Genomic DNA, 20729 nt, shown 5'->3' with positions numbered 1-20729 from the left:
AAAAAGAGCCCCGGAAAAATTTTTTATTTTTCCCCTGACAGTCGCTGAGTAACATTGGTGAGTAACACTCCACAGTATATAGCGTAGTGCCGCCATCTATTGGAGGAAAAAATGGTTTTTAAACCTGGGGGGTGTCAAATAGGATTTGGCCCTACTCCAGTACTCGGGCTACTGGACAAGGCTTTGCCAGCAAAATATAATAAAAATAAGTCAGTGACAAAGTGACCAGAAACTTAAAATAATAAACATTAGAGATTCATAGAATCACAGTCACCTTGCCAAAATGCAATAAGATTGACAAATTTAATATAAGTAATAACAATTAAATCTGTACGGTGTAGTTCTCAAACTCGGGAAACTGAGCCATGTAAACAACGTGTTAGCGATGTGCTGTAGCCGCTGATTAGCTGACTGGCGAGTCGTGACTATTGACCAATCAGAGCACGAGTCTCATACACACTTCGGCCGATGCATACAGTCTAAAATTGGAGCAGCTTGGATCAAATCAAAAATACGGGGAAAAATATCGAGGATCGGATCGAGGGAAGAGAATCGCGATCCGATTCGATTTCGGTGGATCGTTACAGCCCTAACTTCCTAAGAGTAAGTATTAGTGATGCAGATATTGAGATAAGGTCTAGATGTTCTTCTGACCTCTGTTTGACCTGGCTCGTTTAGCTATTTCTGACTAATATATATAGGGTTAGGGTTAGTCAGAAATAGCTAAACAAGCCAGGTCAAACAGAGGTCAGGGGGACATAGACCCTACGAGCGATAGTGATGCTAGGAGTAGGAAGTAAGATCGCAGTGGCTACGGGTATGGTAGCCGTCGGTCGCCGAAGCCCCTTTTTGGCGTTAGGGTTAGGGTTCGGGTTAGGATTAGGGTTAGGTTTAGGGTTATGGTTAGGGTTAGGTTTAGGGTTACTACGGTTAGGGTTCTAGCTCATCTAAACTCTCAAATCGTGAATTTATTTCCCAAGGCGTTATTTCGAAATCTGGCGCCAGCGCCGCCATCTTTGTCTCCTTAAGTATGAAAGCGAATGGACTCCCGTAACCGTAGCCTCGAGACATTCGGCTACCGTACCCGTAGCCACTGCCAAGTTGAAGTAAGATACCTGGCAATGCCATCTGGCCAGATTGGACAACCATTTACATTATCAGAATGAGTGTTCCAGCTTCTTTAAAATGTGCAATTTGGTATTATTTTATATTCTTCCTCATTAACCTTACACCTAGTGTACACATTGATAACGTTAAACTTTAAAAGAAGAGGAAGAAATCCCCATAAGTTTGCCACTTCACTTACCTCGATGCCATGTTTGTTTGTGTTCGTAGTTCCGATAAATGCCACGGGAGGGCCAAATGTTACGCAACGGGCTACGCACGTGACCGAGCAACTACGAGGAAGAGATATTTCAACGAGTGAAAACTTCTGAATTTTTTACTAGTAGACTAAACTACAACAAACAGCAGTTGACGGCAATATTAACCACAATAAATTGATAAAATTCATGATAAAAATGGAATTACGACGGAACAACACAAAGCACATTTGGGACTTCTTTCCCGACGCTCAATTTTTGTAAATTATTATTCTTATTATTATTATCATCATATTACGTTTATAGTAAAGAGCGCATCGAAGTTACCGAAAGCGCGCAGCCACCATGCAATAGATTGACATCAAAATTCTTTCGTCCGTTAGCTAATATATTATGCTAAGACGTTGACACCCCCCCCCCCTCTACGCAAGCGCAAGCGTGTGCGCAGTGCAAGCATGTGCTTGCGTGCGTGCTTGCGTGCGTGTGTGCGTGCGCATGTGCAGTAGTATCATTACACGATACAGTAATGGGACGCAATAACATGAGTAGGCGGGGCGCAATTATGATAGGGGGTCTTTGAATGTTAGCTGCATCTGATGAATCCAATTCTGACTAAACGTAAATTTGCTACACATTACACTTTTCATGTGAATCATCGAATAATAGAATATTAAAATGGTCCTCGCTTTATTGGGACACGGATAAATGGGTGCATATCGGTTGATTAAACAGCATGTCTTTGAAAAACAATTCTTACGGACGTTGTTATGTTTTCACCGCTTAATCGGTACATTTTTATGATTAATTTCCGACATGTCCCGGTAAAGCGGAGACCACTGTATTAAATATTCCTGATTAAAAATACGCTATGTATGGTCTCGTACATTGCCATAAGCTGGGATGAGCGCAGATCGCCTGACTGCACTCAGTCACTGGGTGCAGTCAGGCGATCCGCGCTCATCCCAGTGAATGCAGTTTACTTCCTGATTTGTAGCACTGGTACTGCTTATGATAATAGCAGATCTAACAGAGCGTAACAGTCAATGCTCCCGACCAACGCGAGAGGTAAGGATGTATCACGCTCTAGAGGAGGCAGGGAAAGAGAAGGGGAAGCGAAAGAGCGAGAGAAGTTGACGCGCGCGTGAGAGAGTGTGTTGTGTGTGTGTGAGAGAAAGAGCGCATGTTTGTTTGTGTAAGAGAGAGGGAGAGCGAGAACCAAAGAGAGGAGAGATCGAGAGAGACAGCGAGAGAGAAAGAGAGAGAGAGAGAGAGAGAGAGAGAGAGAGAGAGAGAGAGAGAGAGAGAGAAAGAGAACCAACGAGAGAGAGAGAGAGCAGAGAGAGAGAAGAGAGAGAGAGATGAGAGAGAGAGAGAGAGAGAGAGGAGAGAGAGAGAGGAGAAGAGAGAGAGAGAGAGAGAGAGAGAGAGCCGCGAGAGAGAGAGAGAAGAGAGAAGAGAGAAACAGAGACAACCAGACGCAACAAAGAACTGTGAGTAGCTACTGCCATATACCTGGCAACTTTAACCCCAATAGTCTTACGCGCCGGCAATTCCTCATTCATTGCCCCGAGGATCTCTCATGACAGACACAACTGATCGTAATTGACTCGTTTAAATGAATGATCATCCGCATTCTGACATCAATAGATATATACAACAGCATTGTATTGCGTGTATATATCTAATGGTGACATAGATACAAATAAGTAACACCAACAAAATAAGGTTAAGAGGTAATGAACCTATACCTTGTTAGGTTACATTGATTGTATCTATCGTGACAGTGCAAGCTGCAGATCAACTTGGTTATTGATATCGGTCATGAGCGCGTGTGTATGCTTTGTTTGTTGCGTGTTTGCGTTATTCTGTGCGCAGCGCATGTCTGTGTATTTGCGTAGGCGTGTTAAATAAGAGAGTGTGCGTGTGCGCGCGTCTGTATATGGCGCTGCGTGTAGTATAAGATGTGCGTGTGCGCGCGTCTGTTATGTGCGTGCGTTGTGTATAAGAGTGCGTGTTGCGCAGCGGTCTGTATATGCGTCCCGGTGTACTGAGAGAGTGCGCGAGCAGCGCGGCGTGTGCATATAATTTCGGGCGTGCGCTGCTGTTTCCATGGCGCAATAAATCATAGTCCATAAAACAAGACTCTATTATGACTCTTGATAGATGTAACAGAAATGCTCTCCACTTGACATGCCAGTTTGTCCGCGCACAGGTCTATACGCGACGTGAGCCGCTATTTCTGGAGGCATAACAGAACGGCAGAATGCTGTCAACAGGGTCGGACAGGCTATATAGCAGTCCACGCCGTCTGTGAGGCGGTAAAAGGCAGGCCTACATCGCCATCGTGCGGATAACTTCCAAACTATTCCAGGTAATATCAATACTATCTCTCTCTCTCTCACTGCACATCTCTCTCTCTCCTCATCTCTACCTCGTCTCTCCTCTCTCCCTCTCTCTATATATATATATTATAATATATATATATATATATATATATAGACATGCTACTATATATACCTATCATTATCTGTATAGGCTGTGAGAGTTGCGTTAGGATGACAGATAACCGGTTGAGCGACGCGCACAGCACATTATAAACAAATTAAGTATGGTTTACCACATGACAATCAATTTAATATTATATATAATGTTATAATATTAAAATATTATATAACATCATGTATCTGTATAGGCTGTGAGAGTTGCGTTAGGATGACAGATAACCGGTTGAGCGACGCGCACGGCACATTATAAATAAATTAAGTATGGTTTACCACATGACAATCAATTTAATATTATATATAATGTTATAATATTAAAATATTATATAACATCATGTATGTTTAATGATATTATAATGACATCATATATATGCATTTATATGAATATATGCATATTACAGAATGCATTTATCGAATCGAGGAGATCATCGGTGAAGCTCTAATCTTCTACGAAGCCGACGTGCTAGACGCAGCAGCTCTGTGCAGAATCTTTAAAGAGGTATATATACACGACCGTCCCTCATACACGGCTATCCTTACAACGCATATCTCTCTGTACGCACGAATATAACGTATATAATGGTTTATGTTAGGTCGCAGTGGGCAACATTAATTTCCACACGCGCAATATTGGTTTTTATGTCAAAGCAAGTCGCTTATCCTTGCACCAATTACAATGCGGTGTTTCTCGCAGCCACGTAAAAGTAGGATATGAATTACTTGCTATGCGTTTCAGCACGAAATCGACTGCGTCATTCACTTCGTGGGTTTAAAGTGCGTCGGAGAGTCGTGGGATATACCACTGCAGTACTACCAGACGAACATAGGAGGAACAATGACTCTCCTCGAGGCAAGTTCTTCTACTCACAACATTGTCACTAATTCGCAAGCCATTCATAACCACTAGCAACTTGTCATTATGACAGGTGACATCCAGGTAAATATCCAGGAAACTTCCGTTATTCACGAATGCCGTGAAAGGTCGCCGATAGACGTCCGGGGCCGGTTGTCAGAAACAAAATTAGTCAAAACATTCTTTTTCTCGTAGACCGATGACAGAAACGTGGTTTCCCATGCACAGTGTATCGAGGTCCGGTCTACGAGAAAAAGACAAAGTTCAGAGTAATATTAAGACGAGGAATTCTGACGAATACTCACTGCTGTTAAAACTAATTTCTGACGAAGGGCCCCTGAATCTTTTTTCTGACTTGGTGAAGGGTCTCAGCCTATACACCGACATTGAGATCGCGCGGCGTCACACTAACTGCAGGTAAGTGAAGGCACGGAACCCAGATTTTGGGTCCGAGGTCTGACGCGATCATCCACATTCAAGAGGTCATTACTACCACTAAGCTGTGGATTCAGTGGGAATTGGGCTCACCGTTTTTTTTCATCTATGGATATAGGCCTATCAAGAATTTACATAGTGAGAATTTGCCACCCGACGTGGAACCAATATCTGGTCTGGCTCATGGACTAAGGGTGTTTCTCGTGCGCAGGCGATGAAGCAGCATGGGGTGCACAACCTCGTGTTCTCCAGCTCCTGCACTGTGTATGGCGACCCTCAGTACCTGCCCGTGGACGAGGCTCACCCGACGGGGGCCTGCACAAACCCCTACGGCAGATCAAAGCACATAAACGAACTCATTCTGAAAGACTTCTACGCGGCAAACAAGGTGAGAATTACCATCCAGTGCATCCACGATATTTCACTTGCCGCGTATGTGGTGTACGACGCATCACAGGCCCTTGGAGGGTCAAGTTCCAAGAAGAGTAAAAGAGCGAAGCGGCCTGTGGTAAAAGAGCGAAGCGGCCTGTGGTAAAAGGGTGAGAGAGACGCTCTTTTACCACAGGCCGCTTCGCTCAATTACTCTTCTTGGAACCTGAGCCTCCAAGGGCCTGTGGACGCATATATGGTGTATGACACTTGTGATCTGATTTGTTTAGCCGAGGAACGTCAATGACACGTCAAATGACGTAATTATTTAAGTATTTAGGTGACGATTTCTTCGTGATGCTTACAATACATACAATGTTTCCTTACGCATATAAGACCAATACATCTGTACATACATATTCAACGTAGTATATACCAATGAAGTCGGAAATTTGATTACCGAACTAGGTTCATACAATTATTCGGGCACCGAGGTGACATAGCAACGAATCGAACACTCGTATTGTCAACTATTGACAGCGATGTTAACTCTGCTTCATTAAGAAGCCATTCACGTCCTTCTACATTTGGGTAGGACTGGAACATCGTGATGCTGCGATACTTCAACCCTGTCGGAGCTCACACGTCGGGAAAGATAGGCGAAGACCCACAAGGCGTCCCGAACAACCTCATGCCCTACGTCGCACAAGTGGCAGTAGGAAGAAGATCTCACCTCAACATTTTTGGCGACGACTACGACACGCATGACGGCACAGGTAAATATGGGCAATGGTTTTTTGTTGATGTTTTGTCCCCAGATGCCGCGCTGATGTCTACACTTGATATTATATACCCCTACAATCTCTATCGGTGGCGTGTACAAAGAGGAAAAATACTACGGAATTTTAAGTTTCCGTTTAAACAGGGTAAATTTGTTTCTATAACGATTCCACTAGAATTTAGGAAGATTGGACGCTAGAGATGCGAAGCTGTACGGTGTTCTATACATTTCAGGTGTGAGAGACTATATCCACGTCGTCGACTTAGGGAAGGGTCACGTGGCCGCGATCAAGGCACTGGAAAATAGTTGCGGGTGCAAGGTAAATAATCACGTTCTCTCCACGCAACGCTGAGATCATCCATGCCATCGACAAAACGTCAATCAAACCATTATTTTAATCACACGGATTTAGAGTAGCTTTTTATCTATGAATGTCTAACTGACATTCCGTGAGTGAACACACCATCTACACTCACCTCTCTATGCCGCCACAGGTCTACAACCTCGGCACGGGCCACGGATACTCCGTACTGGACGTGGTCGCTGAGTTTCGGCGGACGTCGGGTAGGGACGTCGCGTACAGGATCACAGAGCGGAGGGACGGCGACGTCGCCGCCACGTACTCGTGTCCGAGTGCAGCCGCTAGGGAGCTGGGCTGGACAGCCGTACACGGACTCAGCGATATGTGTAGGTGTACTCGACTTTCTATCTATACTTCCTTCTCCCCATCCCGTTCCTACTTCGACATTTACCACACTTCTACCCCTTCCTACTTCGACATTTACTACACTTCTACCCCTTCCTCCTCGGTCCCTCTTCCACTTTTCTTCATCCCCTTTCTCATAATTTGTTTATAATCATATTCAATCCAGGACTCATATTAAGATATCGGGAATAGCTGGTTAAGTCATACTTGGTTATCATTGAACATAATATATCCCATACGTACACACTTTTCTGCCTACAGGCGCGCACATGTGGAAGTTCCAGTCACTGAATCCAACGGGCTACAGATCCCCATCGGTAGCAAACGGTCACACGCCCGTAACCGACGGAGAGACGGTCACAGACGACGCAGAAGCACTGACGGTTACGGACGCACGACGCAGGGAATGCACGCGTCGGCAGGCGTCTGCCGCTGCAAGGTTGCCTAGGCAACCGATCGAGACGACGGGAGAAAGCGTCACGAACGACGACGGCGCGCGAAAGGGGGGCAGGCCGTTACTCACCACCGCACACCGCACGTCCGCCTACGGAGCGAAGTAACGTATGCGTGGTCGCATACTTAAAACGTTAGAATTGATCTTGAATAGGATCAAGTTGTTGCCGACAGTTAGGTGCGTGATCGTAACCTGTTCAGGACTGCGATGCTTCTACTACGGAACCTCGCATCTACCTGCAACCTTACGTGCTCACGATACCATCTGTTGGAGGACTGGTTGTGCTGTATACTGAATCATCTCTGTACATAACATAGTTTTATATTGATTTCTGTTCACGCAATGTGCAGGGCGTTTAATGCTGCACGTGTAATTATGGACGTGCGGGACGTAACTTATCATGCAAAGTTGATGATTAGAGATACCCAATCAGATTGGACCAACTTCTGACAGGGCCAGTTCACAACTACTGAACATGCAAAGCAACTGCCAATTAAATTGGGAATGTAGTTAAATATCAATTATTACTTATTTTATATGTTACATTTGGTGGCATGCAGTTGCGTGTCTTGCATTTGTCTTAGTCTTTTGTATGAATTTTGTGTATCGTTGAGTTATCAGTCAATTATCGAGTCATTTAAGTCGTCAATCAATTAAAATTATCAAGCCTCATAAAGCATTTTAATAATGAATTTGAAAACCATTTAGAGCATGCCTTCAATTTACAACCCACAAACGAACTAATCGAATTTGTCCATGTTCTCACTACTCTACACAATAGTATTAAGCAAAATACTTTAATAAAGAAACATTTTCACACGTATTTTAAATTTATTACATCTTTTACCTATTGCTGGTATAATTACAGGAAATGTTGTTTGAAACGTGTCGACATAAGTTAGCAGACAAACCTAGTTTACTGAATGATGTAATTACTAGTACGTTCAAAAAACAATAACGATTGAATCCAGTATCGTACTGAATATCAGTTATCTGAGAACATGTGGCGCCATCTACTCATTAATGGCATTACTCCTGTGGCATTTAATCACATTCCTGCAAAAAGAATTAACATATTTGTAAGAGCTAATATGACTGTTTTTATATTACAGTGTGGCCCCGTTATAACGCGATCGTTGGGGTCCATAAAATGTCATTGCAAAAAAGCGGGGACGCGCTTAAACGGGGTTCAAGAAAATCAGCGTATAAACTGACCCCCCACAGCAACAAGTCATGTAAACTCATTTAGTTGAGCGATCTATAGGCGATCGTCGCTTCGATCTAAGGCCGGCTTAACTCATCAAAAAACTTTTCAGTTCCGGAATAGGGAAAATAACAGGTCCAATGACTCATCACGTTATATCCGAATTCGCGTAAAATCGGGGTTTCACTGTATTTTTTGTCATTATCGACCATTTATATGCAGGTTACTGTACTACACTCCTACTGTACTATTTGTAAGCTTAGTAGTGGTAGTTTGCAGTAGTTTTATAGTGTGAGTACTCACCTAACAACGTTAAATTAGTCTAGATGGTCGCCAGTTATTCATCTGCCGGCGCGCAATTGAAAACACCAGCTTGCCTCATCCTTTCGAACTCCTTCTGCAAGTCGTAGTTCCTTTGTGAAATAAAACAACAAGTAGAAAGCTTTTAAGAAACAACAGCAGTAAAATATTAGCATTTACGCCATTAGGCATGTCAATTGTTTATCAGATATCACGTTTTCCAGTTTAAATATCAGTGTTGAGAATAGCAGCCAATACCATTGTCCGGGACTGTTAACTGCTGAGCAGGACCGACTACTTTTTTCAGATTTTATTACAGATTATATAGTATAATCAAAAATTTTACAAATCAGAACTGGCTAAGATTTCATGACTTATTTCTAAGACTGTTTAACAACTAGATATAGATTGAGTTTATTACTGAAAAATAATCATAGCTTTAGATTTGGTAGTTTTGTAATACTAATAGTAGAACTTGTAGTGCCGTACTTGTAGAAATCCGCATATCTCTGCTTTCTGCGGTCAGACACGAACACTTTGTAAGAGATACTGGCTGCAAGGCCGAGTGCAATAGCAATAGCCATGTCTTTCTTGATGCTAGATGTTAGATGACCTCTTAGCTGCGGCCGTGCCAGTTTTGCTATTACTCCAGACATCTGCAAGAACAATGTCGACTATTAAACTAGAGATTTAGCAAATAATGCAACGCAGCAGATCTGTAAGGAATTTCGATAAACTTAGTTCCTGTATCTGTCAAGTGACATGATTTAGGCCTAAATTATACAATTTCGTAGCTTGGGTAACGCTTCATCTGGTTAGTTGATGCACTGTGACAGTGATAGTCATATAGCTCCAAGAAACGGTCTTTGCTAGGATTAGAAGACCGTTTCAAATTCTTGCCCATAAAAAACTTGTAGTTGGCTCGGTATCCAAACATCGCCACAGCTGGCGTCACATGTAATAGCTCAAACGAATCTATATAAACCTCTGGCTTGCTCGCGGTAACTGGGCGCTACTGGCCGCTACTTATTTATCGAGTTATGCGTATTTTCTTAGATGAATTGGATGAAAACAACCAGACAGCCGCCATGTCCGCCATGTTCGGTGCGACTAAAATCGACAATAGACCTGATTTTCACAGTGCGTAGGCCTTAACACAAGGCAAGTACATATCTTCGTAATGATAATTATTAAGTTGTTGTAGATTGACGTTTCCTGGTTTTCACTGTTTTAATATTTATATATATACGAGTATATTATGCTTATTTATGCTCGCGCCAACGCGAGTTGCAACGCTATGGTATGTTGTCGTTTTGTGTTTTCCGCGTTCCGATCGAAACGCATGCGCAGTGGAAACATGGCGGTTGGCGGTTAAAGTGAAATTTAGGTTCGTCTCTTGAAATTTACAATGTTCAGAGCGAACTGAGGTATTAGTTTTAATAACAACGCTGGAATACTATAAGGTAAAGGTTATACTTGATACATAACAAGACAGAAATGCTTAGATGATTATTTTATTTGAGATATACGTAATTGTTCGGCAGTTTTTGTAGAGGTACAAGATTATCCAATGGATGTATGTCAGGCTGTGTATATTGACGTTAGTCACACAGCCTGGTCGGGCTAATAGTAATAGTGCGAGTTGTTGGGAATCACAGGCACTTGGAACGTCTAAAAAAAAAAATGTAAACACGAAATGTATTTACTACCAGTCTTAATGTTTCTCTACTCTATTTTGCCTATTATTGCCGATAATTACCCGTAAATGCCGGTCAAATGCTCATCTGCAACACACAAGTACACCGCACGCCTGCCCTGTGCACAAACAACATGAATAAGAGAGCAGGTAGGAAAGCGTGATCGCAAAATTCGCTCGACGCTCGCTTCATTTCACACGACTACAGAACGAAAACACACCAAACAGCCTCCATCTTGGTATCTATCTGTAGCTAAATGTTCACTTGTTCAAATTATAACAATGTCCTTTGTTCTTACCTACTCCCACCAGAGATATCTCGTGAAATCCTGCAGGAAATGTTCTCTCCGTGAAAATGTAAAGAGGACGTATCATCCGAAAATCCCTAACGGAGGTACTTTCGATCGATCACTGTAGTCATGTGTGTGTGACGTCATGCCCGCGCGCATTATGCTTGGCTTGGCGGGCCTCGAACCAGAGGCTCGGAGGGAGGCAGCAGCTCATCCCGGCATGCAATGCGCCCCATTACTCGTGTATAAAACTATAAACAGACATCTCGTACTCTTTACATTTTCACGAAGAACATTTCCTGCAGGATTTCACGAGATATCTCTGGCGGGAGTAGGTAAGAACAAAGGACATAGTTATAATTCAAACAAGTGAACATTTAGCTACACATAGATACCAAGATGGAAGCTGTTGAATGTGTATTCGTGCTGTGGTGTGAAATGAATCGAGCGATCACGCTTTCCTACCTGCTCTCTTATTCTGATAGTGATATTCATGTTGTTTGTGCACAGGGCGGGCTAGATACAATAATGTAACCCAAACACAGGATGGAGTTACAACGCGAGCCTATTCTTTTCTTTGGAGGAACCCCTGAGTGAATCACTCAAGGCGGTTTGCTGGTGCGTTTTCAGAGACTAGAACTTCCAAACTGGGTTTATTCTAAACACGTCCCTTTCTCCGCTATCCTGGTACTTAATATGTATCACAATACTCTGTATTAAACTAATATAACCTGTTACAAAATTTCGAAGCGACGAGCCGCGATATTTCGAGCGCCATTTCTGGTGACCTGTGACGCTGGCTTTCCCAATGTGCATAGCGATCAGCAAACTTCGGTTTGAAGAGCGGATTCACCGACCAATCGGAGGGCTCACAGCGCACTAAAGCTGACCGAAGTTTGTCGATCGCTATGCACATTGGGAAAGCCAGTGTCACAGGTCACCAGAAATGGCGCTCAAAATATCGCGGCTCGTCGCTTCGAAATTTTGTAACAGGTTATATTAGTTTAATACAGAGTATTGTGATACATACTCCGGGGTTCCTCCAAAGAAAAGCATAGGCTCGCGTTGTAACTCTATCCTGTGTTTGGGTTACATTATTGTATCTAAGCCTAAGGGCGGGCGTGCGGTGTACTTGTGTGTTGCAGTTCTGCAGATGAGCATTTGACAGGCATTTACGGGTAATTATCGGCAATAATAAGCGAAATAGAGTAGAGAAACATTAAGACTTTGGTAGTAAATACATTTCGTGTTTATTTACCATTACCCATTACTCATTAGTCATTACTTTTTTTAATTGAGACGTTCCAAGTGCCTGTGTTGGGAATGACCAAACTCGACTACGTACGATCAGTTTCTACGGCTAGGGAACGACATTTTCACTACATATAACGCTTAATATCGAGAATTATCTTTCACGTAATAACAGTGTAATGCAGTATAACATAACATACGTTCAAAGAAGACCGAAATTCACTCCAAAATATGCCTTTTCACGGGGATGGAAACTTCTGACCTTCTGAAACAGTGACACAATCGTGGCGTCATCTAGTGAGAAATCGCAAACCCATATGAGAGAGTTTTAGTTTTACTTTGAAACAAATATATTAATACTTACTTTATTAACATAATAAAATAGCAAATAAGAGATAATCATTTTAGATTTATTCCATATAAAAATATAGCTTCTGTGACAACATATTTTAAATATACAGTCATGAATGATACATATTTTGTTATCGTCATCGTCTCTTACTCACTCTTAGCCAAAATGCATATATGAGCAGTTAGTTGGTAGCCCTATATCTATATAATTATATACATTATTAATTTCAATTACATAAGAAGAATTACAATTGCCACAAGATAAACATAGATCAAGCCTTCATCATGACACATATCATCGTTTGATACGGTTACAACCCTAATTAATGACCCTAACGACTATCAGAATTCTAGCGTGTCCAGCTTCCTCCTTAATTGCTACTATTGCCCTCTAAAGTTTTTCTCATAAGTTTCTTAACAAAAATTTAATGACGTTATTATGTACTGTATAAATATATAATATATATTCTATGTACATGTGTAAATAATTCTCATGCTAGAGAAAGCTTCCTGTTGATTAAACTCGAGTATGTATGACTATGTGTTGGATTACAGGGCTTCTGCCAGACAATGAAATGGTAAGAAAGGCTTACATTAAAAAACATTTAGGGTAGAATGGCCTAAACAAACAGAAATGAAATGAATTTTTTCAATTATTTGAAAGATTCGCATGGAATTTGTATGCTGGTGCACACATGCTAAACATCATAATACATACACAATACATCATCATACAACCAGATATTGTATATATTCAAGATCAAAGTTTTACATAAAATGTGATGACTATTAAATATACATATACAAAACAACATGCAATACAAGCAACATGATTGAACTTATATGTAATCATGATATGAAATTGGAATAATAAAACAATTTCTGCCTGGTTGCTCAGGCAAAACTCAGACAGTTCAAAACTCAACTCTATAGTGGCATCGCAATCAGGCATTAATGGTTAATTATGTTTATGTCATTAACTGCTGATAAATCCTATTTACAACACTTGAACTGGTCACTCTGGCTCCTCATTTGCATACTGATTATGTACTAGGTTGCCATAGTATGCAGTAATTGTCTTGAGCTTATTGTTCAATAGGTTCTGTTCGATCTCCATTTGACCTCCGTGTCCCGCCATTGATGTCAACTGAAACAGAAATTCAGAGTATTTCCCAGTAAAAAAGTATGACAAGTAAATACATGAGCATTGGCAAAAAAATCATGCAATACAGTATTGCCTTAGGCTGAATATCTATTAAAAACATATAACTAGCAGCTCAAGTATCACATATTGTGTAAGCCCCTTCTATTTTTATGATATCCCCATTGATTCACATAACGTGTGTATACATATAAAAATCTCTGAGTACAGGGTTCATAGTAGTAAGACACATGTTGAAATAAGGACGTATAAGACCCTTTCTTGAGGCCAAAATAAGACTTTTTTACACGATTTCAGATAGATCACCGACTATTAAAGTACACTAACAATATTTATATACACAATTGCACAGCAGATTTAATTATTCCGTATTATATATACAACAATTCTTACTCTAAGTCGAGAAAAAATAAGGACTATTAAGTACTTTTCTAAGATTTCACCAAAAATAAGTACTAATAAGGGCCCTTATTATATTTTTGGCAAAATAAGTACTTATAAGACTTTGGAAGACCCGCTACGAACCCTGGAGTAAACTGAAGGCAAGATTTGCCTTGTCCTAAAAATGTGTTAATTTGACACATGTCCATCTACTATAGAAGAAAATAGGACTCACCTGATTGACGTTTGAATTTCTTGGCACAAAGTAAGCAATATTCTCCGATATCAAACTAGCCTTCTCGAAGATCTTAAATCCATCTATAGGCATCTTCTGAAGGTCAAAGACCTGCACAAATAAAAAAAGTTACAATCAAGTATAATTGGATATGTAAGCGCCACCCGTTCTCATTTATCAGTTAAATACTGTATATAAGCTGTATATTTCGCAGTGGTTTAATTTTCGCGAATTTCGCGAACACATCCCCAACCGCAAAAATAACAACACACGAATAATTCACACCGAATAATTCATAATTCACCGACCACTCGCGAAATTGTCCGTCAAGTCTGAATTTGCGAAAATATCTGTACGCAAAAAACATTGTGTATACAGTAGTAGAGAGTTTGGGTGGAAGAAGCCCATGACATAAACCTTGTCAGATAATCGTCTCCCTCACCCCGCTTCCAAGATACTCGGGTCCACCCCAAGGTGGACTCAAGTACACAACGTCTGCTGAGAGAGATGGTGCCAGCTGCATGAAATCACCCAGTACGAACTGAATGCGATCGGTTACTCCGTATACAGCTGCATTGTGGCGGGCATGCTCCAGTTTCTGCGGGTCTATGTCAATTGCAATCACTAAAAACATATGAGACATCATAAGTTACACGTTATAAGGTATAGAAATTTCCCATTCTATAAATTGTATGTTCATGCTACGTAATATTAAATTCATGCAGATTGGTCCCAGGTTATTGCCTTTTGCAATAAGTGACTCCCACTAAGGCTTTCATTCTCAAAACATTAAAAAGGCAAACTGTCTTAGTCAGTGACTATGGACATATTCACATGGTAGTTTATACGCTATCCATAGCTAACCATGAATGCGAATAAAAAGTTCACAGACACTAATTGTCATCGCATAGGCTGGCCTTCATCACATTTATTAGTTACACACCCAATGAACACGTGAGCGCCATCTGGATGGTATTGCCGCCGACACCACAGAATGCGTCGACGACGACGTCACAACGACAACGCTCTGCTTGATGCTCTGCGATGCGCTCCGGTGTGACAGAGTACCACGACTCTGAAACGAAACAGCGACATCGCAGCCACACGTTCTACTTATCCCCTCAACGTGTTCATGGAGAGATTCTAATTGTTACCTACTGTCACTTCGACGTTCTACTAGAGGGCTTTTGATGGGTACATTAGAATAAATTCAATCTTTTACGTGTCAATGTGAACGATGTTATTCTTGACGTAGACCAACTTAGTCTGGTGCAATTAAGTCCATTCTCATCGGATCCCTGTTCTCTAGAGCTTTTGGAATGAAAGTTTCTGCGTAGGACCCATCTTACCTTTGTCAAGCCTGATACCTTCGTCGAAGCGCGAGAAGAGCCTGTAACGCTGGCACCAGTACTTCATCAGATCACTGTTCTCGGCGATTTCGTCGGGAATTCTATTTCGTCTCTTCCGCTTCTTGCTCTTCTTTAGCTTCCCCCTCGAAGGCTTCTCCTCCCATGAGCTTGCAGTCATCGCCTCTGTGTCAGGCCACTGTGACAGCGCGGACGGATCGCATAACCCCAGTTCCTCCGTTACGTCGTCGTCATCTACTCCATGCTGAGTGGTTCTGTTCACTGGCGACTCACACTCGACGAGATCGGAAATGTCAACATCGCTTTCCGATGAGCTGCTCGACTCTGCCGATACACGCGAGGCGCTCTGCGTCGAGGCAACCGACTCATGCAGGCAACAGACGTCTACGCCACTCTCCAAAGAAGTGGAACTGTGCTTTTTCGCAACTTTGTTAAAGTTCTCTTTTAGTGTCTCGCTCTGCATGCAGGTGGCACCACTAGTGCCTACTGTGGATTCCTCGGCAAAGCGAATGTGGGTGTGTTTCTTCGACTGCCATTGGGATGGCAGGAGTAGGACCTTTGATCTTCCTTCCACGTTTCTAGGATGGAACTTAACATGCCCTTTAGTCCACAGAGCTAAATCTTTGTATCTACAATAGAAAAATCTTATTTATTTATATATTTTGGCACTGCAATTGGCTTAGGGTCATGATAATGTAAAAAGAAAATATGCAAATGGTCACTGGCAGTTATTAAGTAATTATGATGTATGAGATCCAGCACATTTAATGAGGGCAAACCTTGGCTGCTGGTCTTCCAATGTAAAGCCCATCATGTCCAAGGTCTTTCTTGCATCGACCTCATCATCGTCATCGTCATCATCATCACCATCGTCGTCGTCGTCGTCATCATCATCATCATCATCCTCCGCTTTTTCATCATTTACGGTCGAGTCCTGGTCATCCTGCTCATGGCTGAAAGGAATACCGATAACTGTTCTTAGAATTTTGTTTAGAATGCCCCGACCAACAGATGCGCGTCAGCAAATCTGAGATGATTATTTCTCAAGATGCCTTAACAGTACGTTTTGTGAATGATATTTAGACACAGACGAGTGACCATTAGACATTTATTATGCACACCTTCTTTTATAATGGATTCTTCTTTCTTCAGGAGGTTCATCATCCTCACCATCATCACCATGAGCACCGCTTCCAATGAAACCTCCAGTGACACTGTTTCCCTTTAGGACTTGTGCCTTTTTACTTTCATTAGATGACGTATTTGAATTAGCAGGTGTTTCCGACTTTGATGTTTTGGCCTCCTTACCTTCCTTGCCATCAACAGGCTCTTTACTATTTATACTACTACAACCACCCTTGCCAGGAGCACTGCCATGGTATGTTTGCTGATGATATTCTAGGATGCAAGGCTCATCGAGCGGCGTGAGATCCCTGTTGGAATCGTTAGCAGTTTCGCATACACCCATGTTCAAGCTCAATTCGAACTTCTGTGACACTGTCTCGATAGAAGAATAACACTGCTGTGATGTGTGATCACATGTCAATGGAAATACCGGAATTGTTTGTGTGTCTTCATTAGCCGGAAGTATCTGAACGTCCACGTCAATGACACCACCTTCCGACGGACTTTCTTGCTCTGGTATAACTTGATCGCCTAACCCAGCAGCTTGCATATGACCTATCCCAGAGACACAAAAACAGTTTGTGGTTGGAGCATGACTGTCCGCTTCACTTACATCACAGCTTCCGCGGGTATCCGCATTCAAACTGACAACAGGCTCACCGGTGCTTCCCGTATCATCGCTCCAGCCTACTCTACCGGACTCGTTCGCTTCCACGAGCTCAGCCGCACCCGCCGTTCTTTGCCCGGCGCCACCTGCAGAGCAGAACTGGCGGTAGTGCGTCCAGTACGTCGCGCTGACGTGCTGCTCCCACAACTCGCTCCAGTCGTCTATGTAGTCGCCGGCGACGGCGTCGGGGCGATGTTCCGCGCCGGACACGACGGCCCTCTCCTCGTCGCTCCGCGCGACGCGAGACGCTCCCGCTGCTTCCTCTCGGGGAATGCTCTCTTGTTCGTCGCGAGTACAGAGGGAGCCATGCGTGCCGAGGTACTCGGGATCGATGTAGTCGGCGTACTTGCGCACCCAGCTCTCCCACACCAGCTCATCACCACGCACGCTCCAGTATTCCTCCCAAGCAGCGACCGTCTCGGCGGCGACTGTCGCCGTGGCGACGGTCTCGGCAGCAACCGTCTCCGTGGTGTTCGCCGCGCCAGGGTCGCGACCTCCGTCGATCACGTCACAGTACTGACTAGGCTGAGAAAGACAGTCGTCCGCTTCTCTTCTCTGATGTCGTTTCTTCGGCTTTTGACGTTTTTTCTTGCTGGACCTCGCATCATGTGTCATACTTTTATCCTTCGAGGCGACAGAAAGGTATGGAAAATGCACATATTAAAATACTTGATAATTAATAACACATCAAACGATACGTATGTTATAAAAAAAAATCGATCCTATATGCACAATATAATTAATTGCGATATTAAAATGGATAGACCTCGCAACAAAAGGCCTATATAGACCTACTGTGAGCATACTTGCAGTGTGCAAACTTCATGAAATGTTCTCATTGAGCCAGAAATGTGCTCCGAAGTTGACTATTTTGACAAATCTGTCAGACGCAAGTTATTTGCATGAAATGCCAGATAACGAAAAATAGTATCCATACGCCATAGCGCAAATAGTTTCTGGAACAAAAACACTATATTTGTTTCCTGATTGCATATGTAATGTAGATAACAATATATGATTTAAACAAATTTTACAATATTGTATTGAATAAACATATAATAATGAATTATAACTTGTTTTATCATAGAAAAGAACTGTTAACGATCGCTCCGCTGTGTCCCAGATGTGTAAACATCACTTTCGTGCTACTTTCGTAAGAGAAGTAATTTCGTTTAGATTTTGAGAAGAAATGTTATGAAAGTAGCAACACAAATGAGTTCTAGTGAATTTTTGCAACATAGACGAGCTCACAGTAGGTCTATATATGCATTTAGCTGTGAGGTTAAGCAACTTTAATGTCTGAGACAAGTTTGTGTGAAAAATTAGTCTCCATCTACCATCATGCATTTAATGTGCAGCATTACCTCTCCAGACCTCCAGCCACCATTTGTAAATCCAAGTGGCAACCCCATGGCTATCATGAGTTCCTCATCAGCAGTGAACATGCCATTGCTTCTACGGAAGAAAAGATACTAAAATTAGCAGTGCCAATAAAAATGTAAAAATCAGAGAGTTTAATAGTACTTATGTGAGGATAACCCAGAAATGACATTCCTAATGTTTAGTTACATACATCATATAAAAAAAAACTGTATTCTATTCCTCTAAGAATTTAATTTACATTGAAATTTTTGTGAAGCTACACTAACATTTACATGTCAAAAAACATTAACATTAAAAATGAAATAACATTTACCCAGGATGATTAGTTTTTATTTCCAACTTTTCATTTGAAATCCCAGCTGCCTTCTGATTTCTGTCTTCATCTTCAACCCATTCCTCTTCTTCCTCCAGTGGTAAAGTTTCAATACCCAGTTGATAGAGATCCTTGTCCCTATTATTACAATTAGTGAAAGTACTGGATTATGGAAGAAGTCCTTACAGTACCCCCCACGCAAATCAGCCAATTGCTGCTAAGATAGAAATTAACTAATCGATTTTAGTCATATATATAGTTAAGACATTTTTGGAAAGAAATATCTTAGAATGGTTGATGAACAAAGTTACAATAAACGTCCGCTAAGATCATCCACAAAGCCAAGCGCACACAAACACATTTTACCTACTGTATTAATTGCGTATATTACACATTATGATTATATATAAGATATAAAATATGAGTTTTATTTATCGCTTTCAATATTAGTAATTACAAAGATTTTAACAACGCGAATAGTACACAATACAGCGAAGGGATGACGAAAAGACCATACGGTCATATAGTCAGCCATCACCTGAAAAAAATTATAAAATACGCGGGTAACTGTCATTAGAGTAGAAAAATAATAAAGTAAATACGTACAGCACAAATAAAACTTACCAGACAAACGCCCTATTACACACACACATTATGTGAGAGTCATTTACGTCTTTGTATGGTAGCTCAAGTGTCAATACAGCCAAGTGGTGCCATCGGTATCTACTAGTCATGGCTTATCAGTTTGTTTTGTATTATAGGGCACGTAAGCGCAAGTAAGACGGTGTCACGTTATTTATGTAGCCTCAGCCTGCGAACTTCGTCTTCGCCGGCTTCGGTGGCAGTGGCCAGTGCCAGTGGCAGTGCCAGTTCGGACATCATTCAGTCTTGTTGGTTGGCTTCATCTACAAACAAATTAGTATTGCTGACGTACTATATGTATTGTAACATTGCTAGACTGATGTAATTTATACAGGATGTAGACCACGATTATAATCTAGTATAATATTAATAATTCCTCTCTTCAGTTCCTTCAGTGCATGTTGTAGAGCATGGGTACATCGCATTTAGACTGGTACCCGGTCCCACCTTTCAGCTTAGGTACCCATCGAGTAATCGAGGTGGGAGCGAGTACCAGTCTACATCGCATTGGAAAGGCTGAACGCTAGCGACATCTATTAGCGATTATATGCGTTCATTTATAATTTTTTACATTATTTTAATTTTATCACCAAATTAACACAAAGCTTAGCACAACCCTTCCAGTACTAATCGTAGATATATTATTTTTATTAAATTTTAATTAATTGACAGTATCCTTAATTAGATTAATACATTTATTGATGATGGATGTCTTGCCTGGTGATTCTATGATAGGTGCTGATTCACAGGTACCCACTTGAAGCGTTTCAACTGTAAACACACGCCGCCGCCATTGCGCGCACACTGACACATAAACATATATATATACATACATATATATATATATATATATATACATATATATATAAATGTATACATATATACAGGAGTCTATCAATATTGATCAATATTGATAGACTCCTGATATATACATATATCTA

At 41.7% G+C, this 20729-nt stretch overlaps 3 protein-coding genes across 8 annotated transcripts in view; 1 reads left to right on the top strand and 2 right to left on the bottom strand.

Moving 5' to 3' along the window:
- Positions 1 to 1333, bottom strand: part of LOC106808540 (BSD domain-containing protein 1-like) — an 8242-nt gene extending 6909 nt beyond the window's left edge. The window contains exon 1 of the mRNA XM_014811300.1: positions 1307 to 1333. Within this exon, the coding sequence (XP_014666786.1) occupies positions 1307 to 1317 (11 nt within the window). The 5' untranslated portion in view covers positions 1318 to 1333. The remainder of the gene's footprint in view (positions 1 to 1306) is intronic.
- A 2138-nt stretch (positions 1334 to 3471) lies between these two features.
- Positions 3472 to 8255, top strand: LOC106808524 (UDP-glucose 4-epimerase-like). The gene is made up of 9 exons (XM_014811280.1): positions 3472 to 3487; positions 3652 to 3693; positions 4225 to 4322; positions 4560 to 4673; positions 5323 to 5499; positions 6076 to 6256; positions 6495 to 6580; positions 6756 to 6948; positions 7229 to 8255. The coding sequence occupies exons 1-9, from the start codon at positions 3472 to 3474 to the stop codon at positions 7525 to 7527; spliced, it is 1206 nt and encodes a 401-aa protein (XP_014666766.1). The 3' UTR covers positions 7528 to 8255.
- The window catches only part of LOC106808534 (trimethylguanosine synthase-like), an 18796-nt gene continuing 6269 nt past the window's right edge, over positions 8203 to 20729 (bottom strand). Inside the window, exons 1-14 of one of the 6 annotated variants that reach the window (XM_014811290.1) lie at positions 19771 to 20196; positions 19147 to 19284; positions 18815 to 18905; positions 17444 to 18074; positions 16780 to 17338; positions 16438 to 16611; positions 15641 to 16287; positions 15235 to 15366; positions 14734 to 14915; positions 14292 to 14402; positions 12363 to 13660; positions 9415 to 9581; positions 8929 to 9038; positions 8203 to 8477 (exon numbers count right to left, since the gene is read on the bottom strand). In XM_014811290.1, the coding sequence (XP_014666776.1) occupies positions 13529 to 13660; positions 14292 to 14402; positions 14734 to 14915; positions 15235 to 15366; positions 15641 to 16287; positions 16438 to 16611; positions 16780 to 17338; positions 17444 to 18074; positions 18815 to 18905; positions 19147 to 19284; positions 19771 to 19880 (2907 nt within the window). In that variant the 5' untranslated portion in view covers positions 19881 to 20196 and the 3' untranslated portion in view covers positions 8203 to 8477; positions 8929 to 9038; positions 9415 to 9581; positions 12363 to 13528. Of the gene's footprint in view, positions 8478 to 8928; positions 9039 to 9414; positions 9582 to 12362; positions 13661 to 14291; positions 14403 to 14708; positions 14916 to 15234; positions 15367 to 15640; positions 16288 to 16437; positions 16612 to 16779; positions 18075 to 18814; positions 18906 to 19146; positions 19285 to 19770; positions 20197 to 20729 lie in introns of those variants that run through there. The other 5 variants (XM_014811289.1, XM_014811288.1, XM_014811292.1 and 2 more) reach the window with 5 other exon arrangements.

This window comes from Priapulus caudatus, unplaced genomic scaffold (genome assembly GCF_000485595.1).
Source record: "Priapulus caudatus unplaced genomic scaffold, Priapulus_caudatus-5.0.1 Scaffold284, whole genome shotgun sequence".
Classification (NCBI taxonomy): domain Eukaryota; kingdom Metazoa; phylum Priapulida; class Priapulimorpha; order Priapulimorphida; family Priapulidae; genus Priapulus; species Priapulus caudatus.
This window is presented reverse-complemented; position numbering and strand designations above follow the sequence as displayed.

Bases quoted from the DNA above. Each gene is read 5' to 3' on its own strand.
- LOC106808524 (XM_014811280.1), top strand. The intron at 3,694-4,224 runs GTAATATCAATA...TGCATATTACAG, and splicing joins TAACTTCCAAACTATTCCAG to AATGCATTTATCGAATCGAG. The intron at 6,949-7,228 runs GTAGGTGTACTC...TTCTGCCTACAG, and splicing joins ACACGGACTCAGCGATATGT to GCGCGCACATGTGGAAGTTC.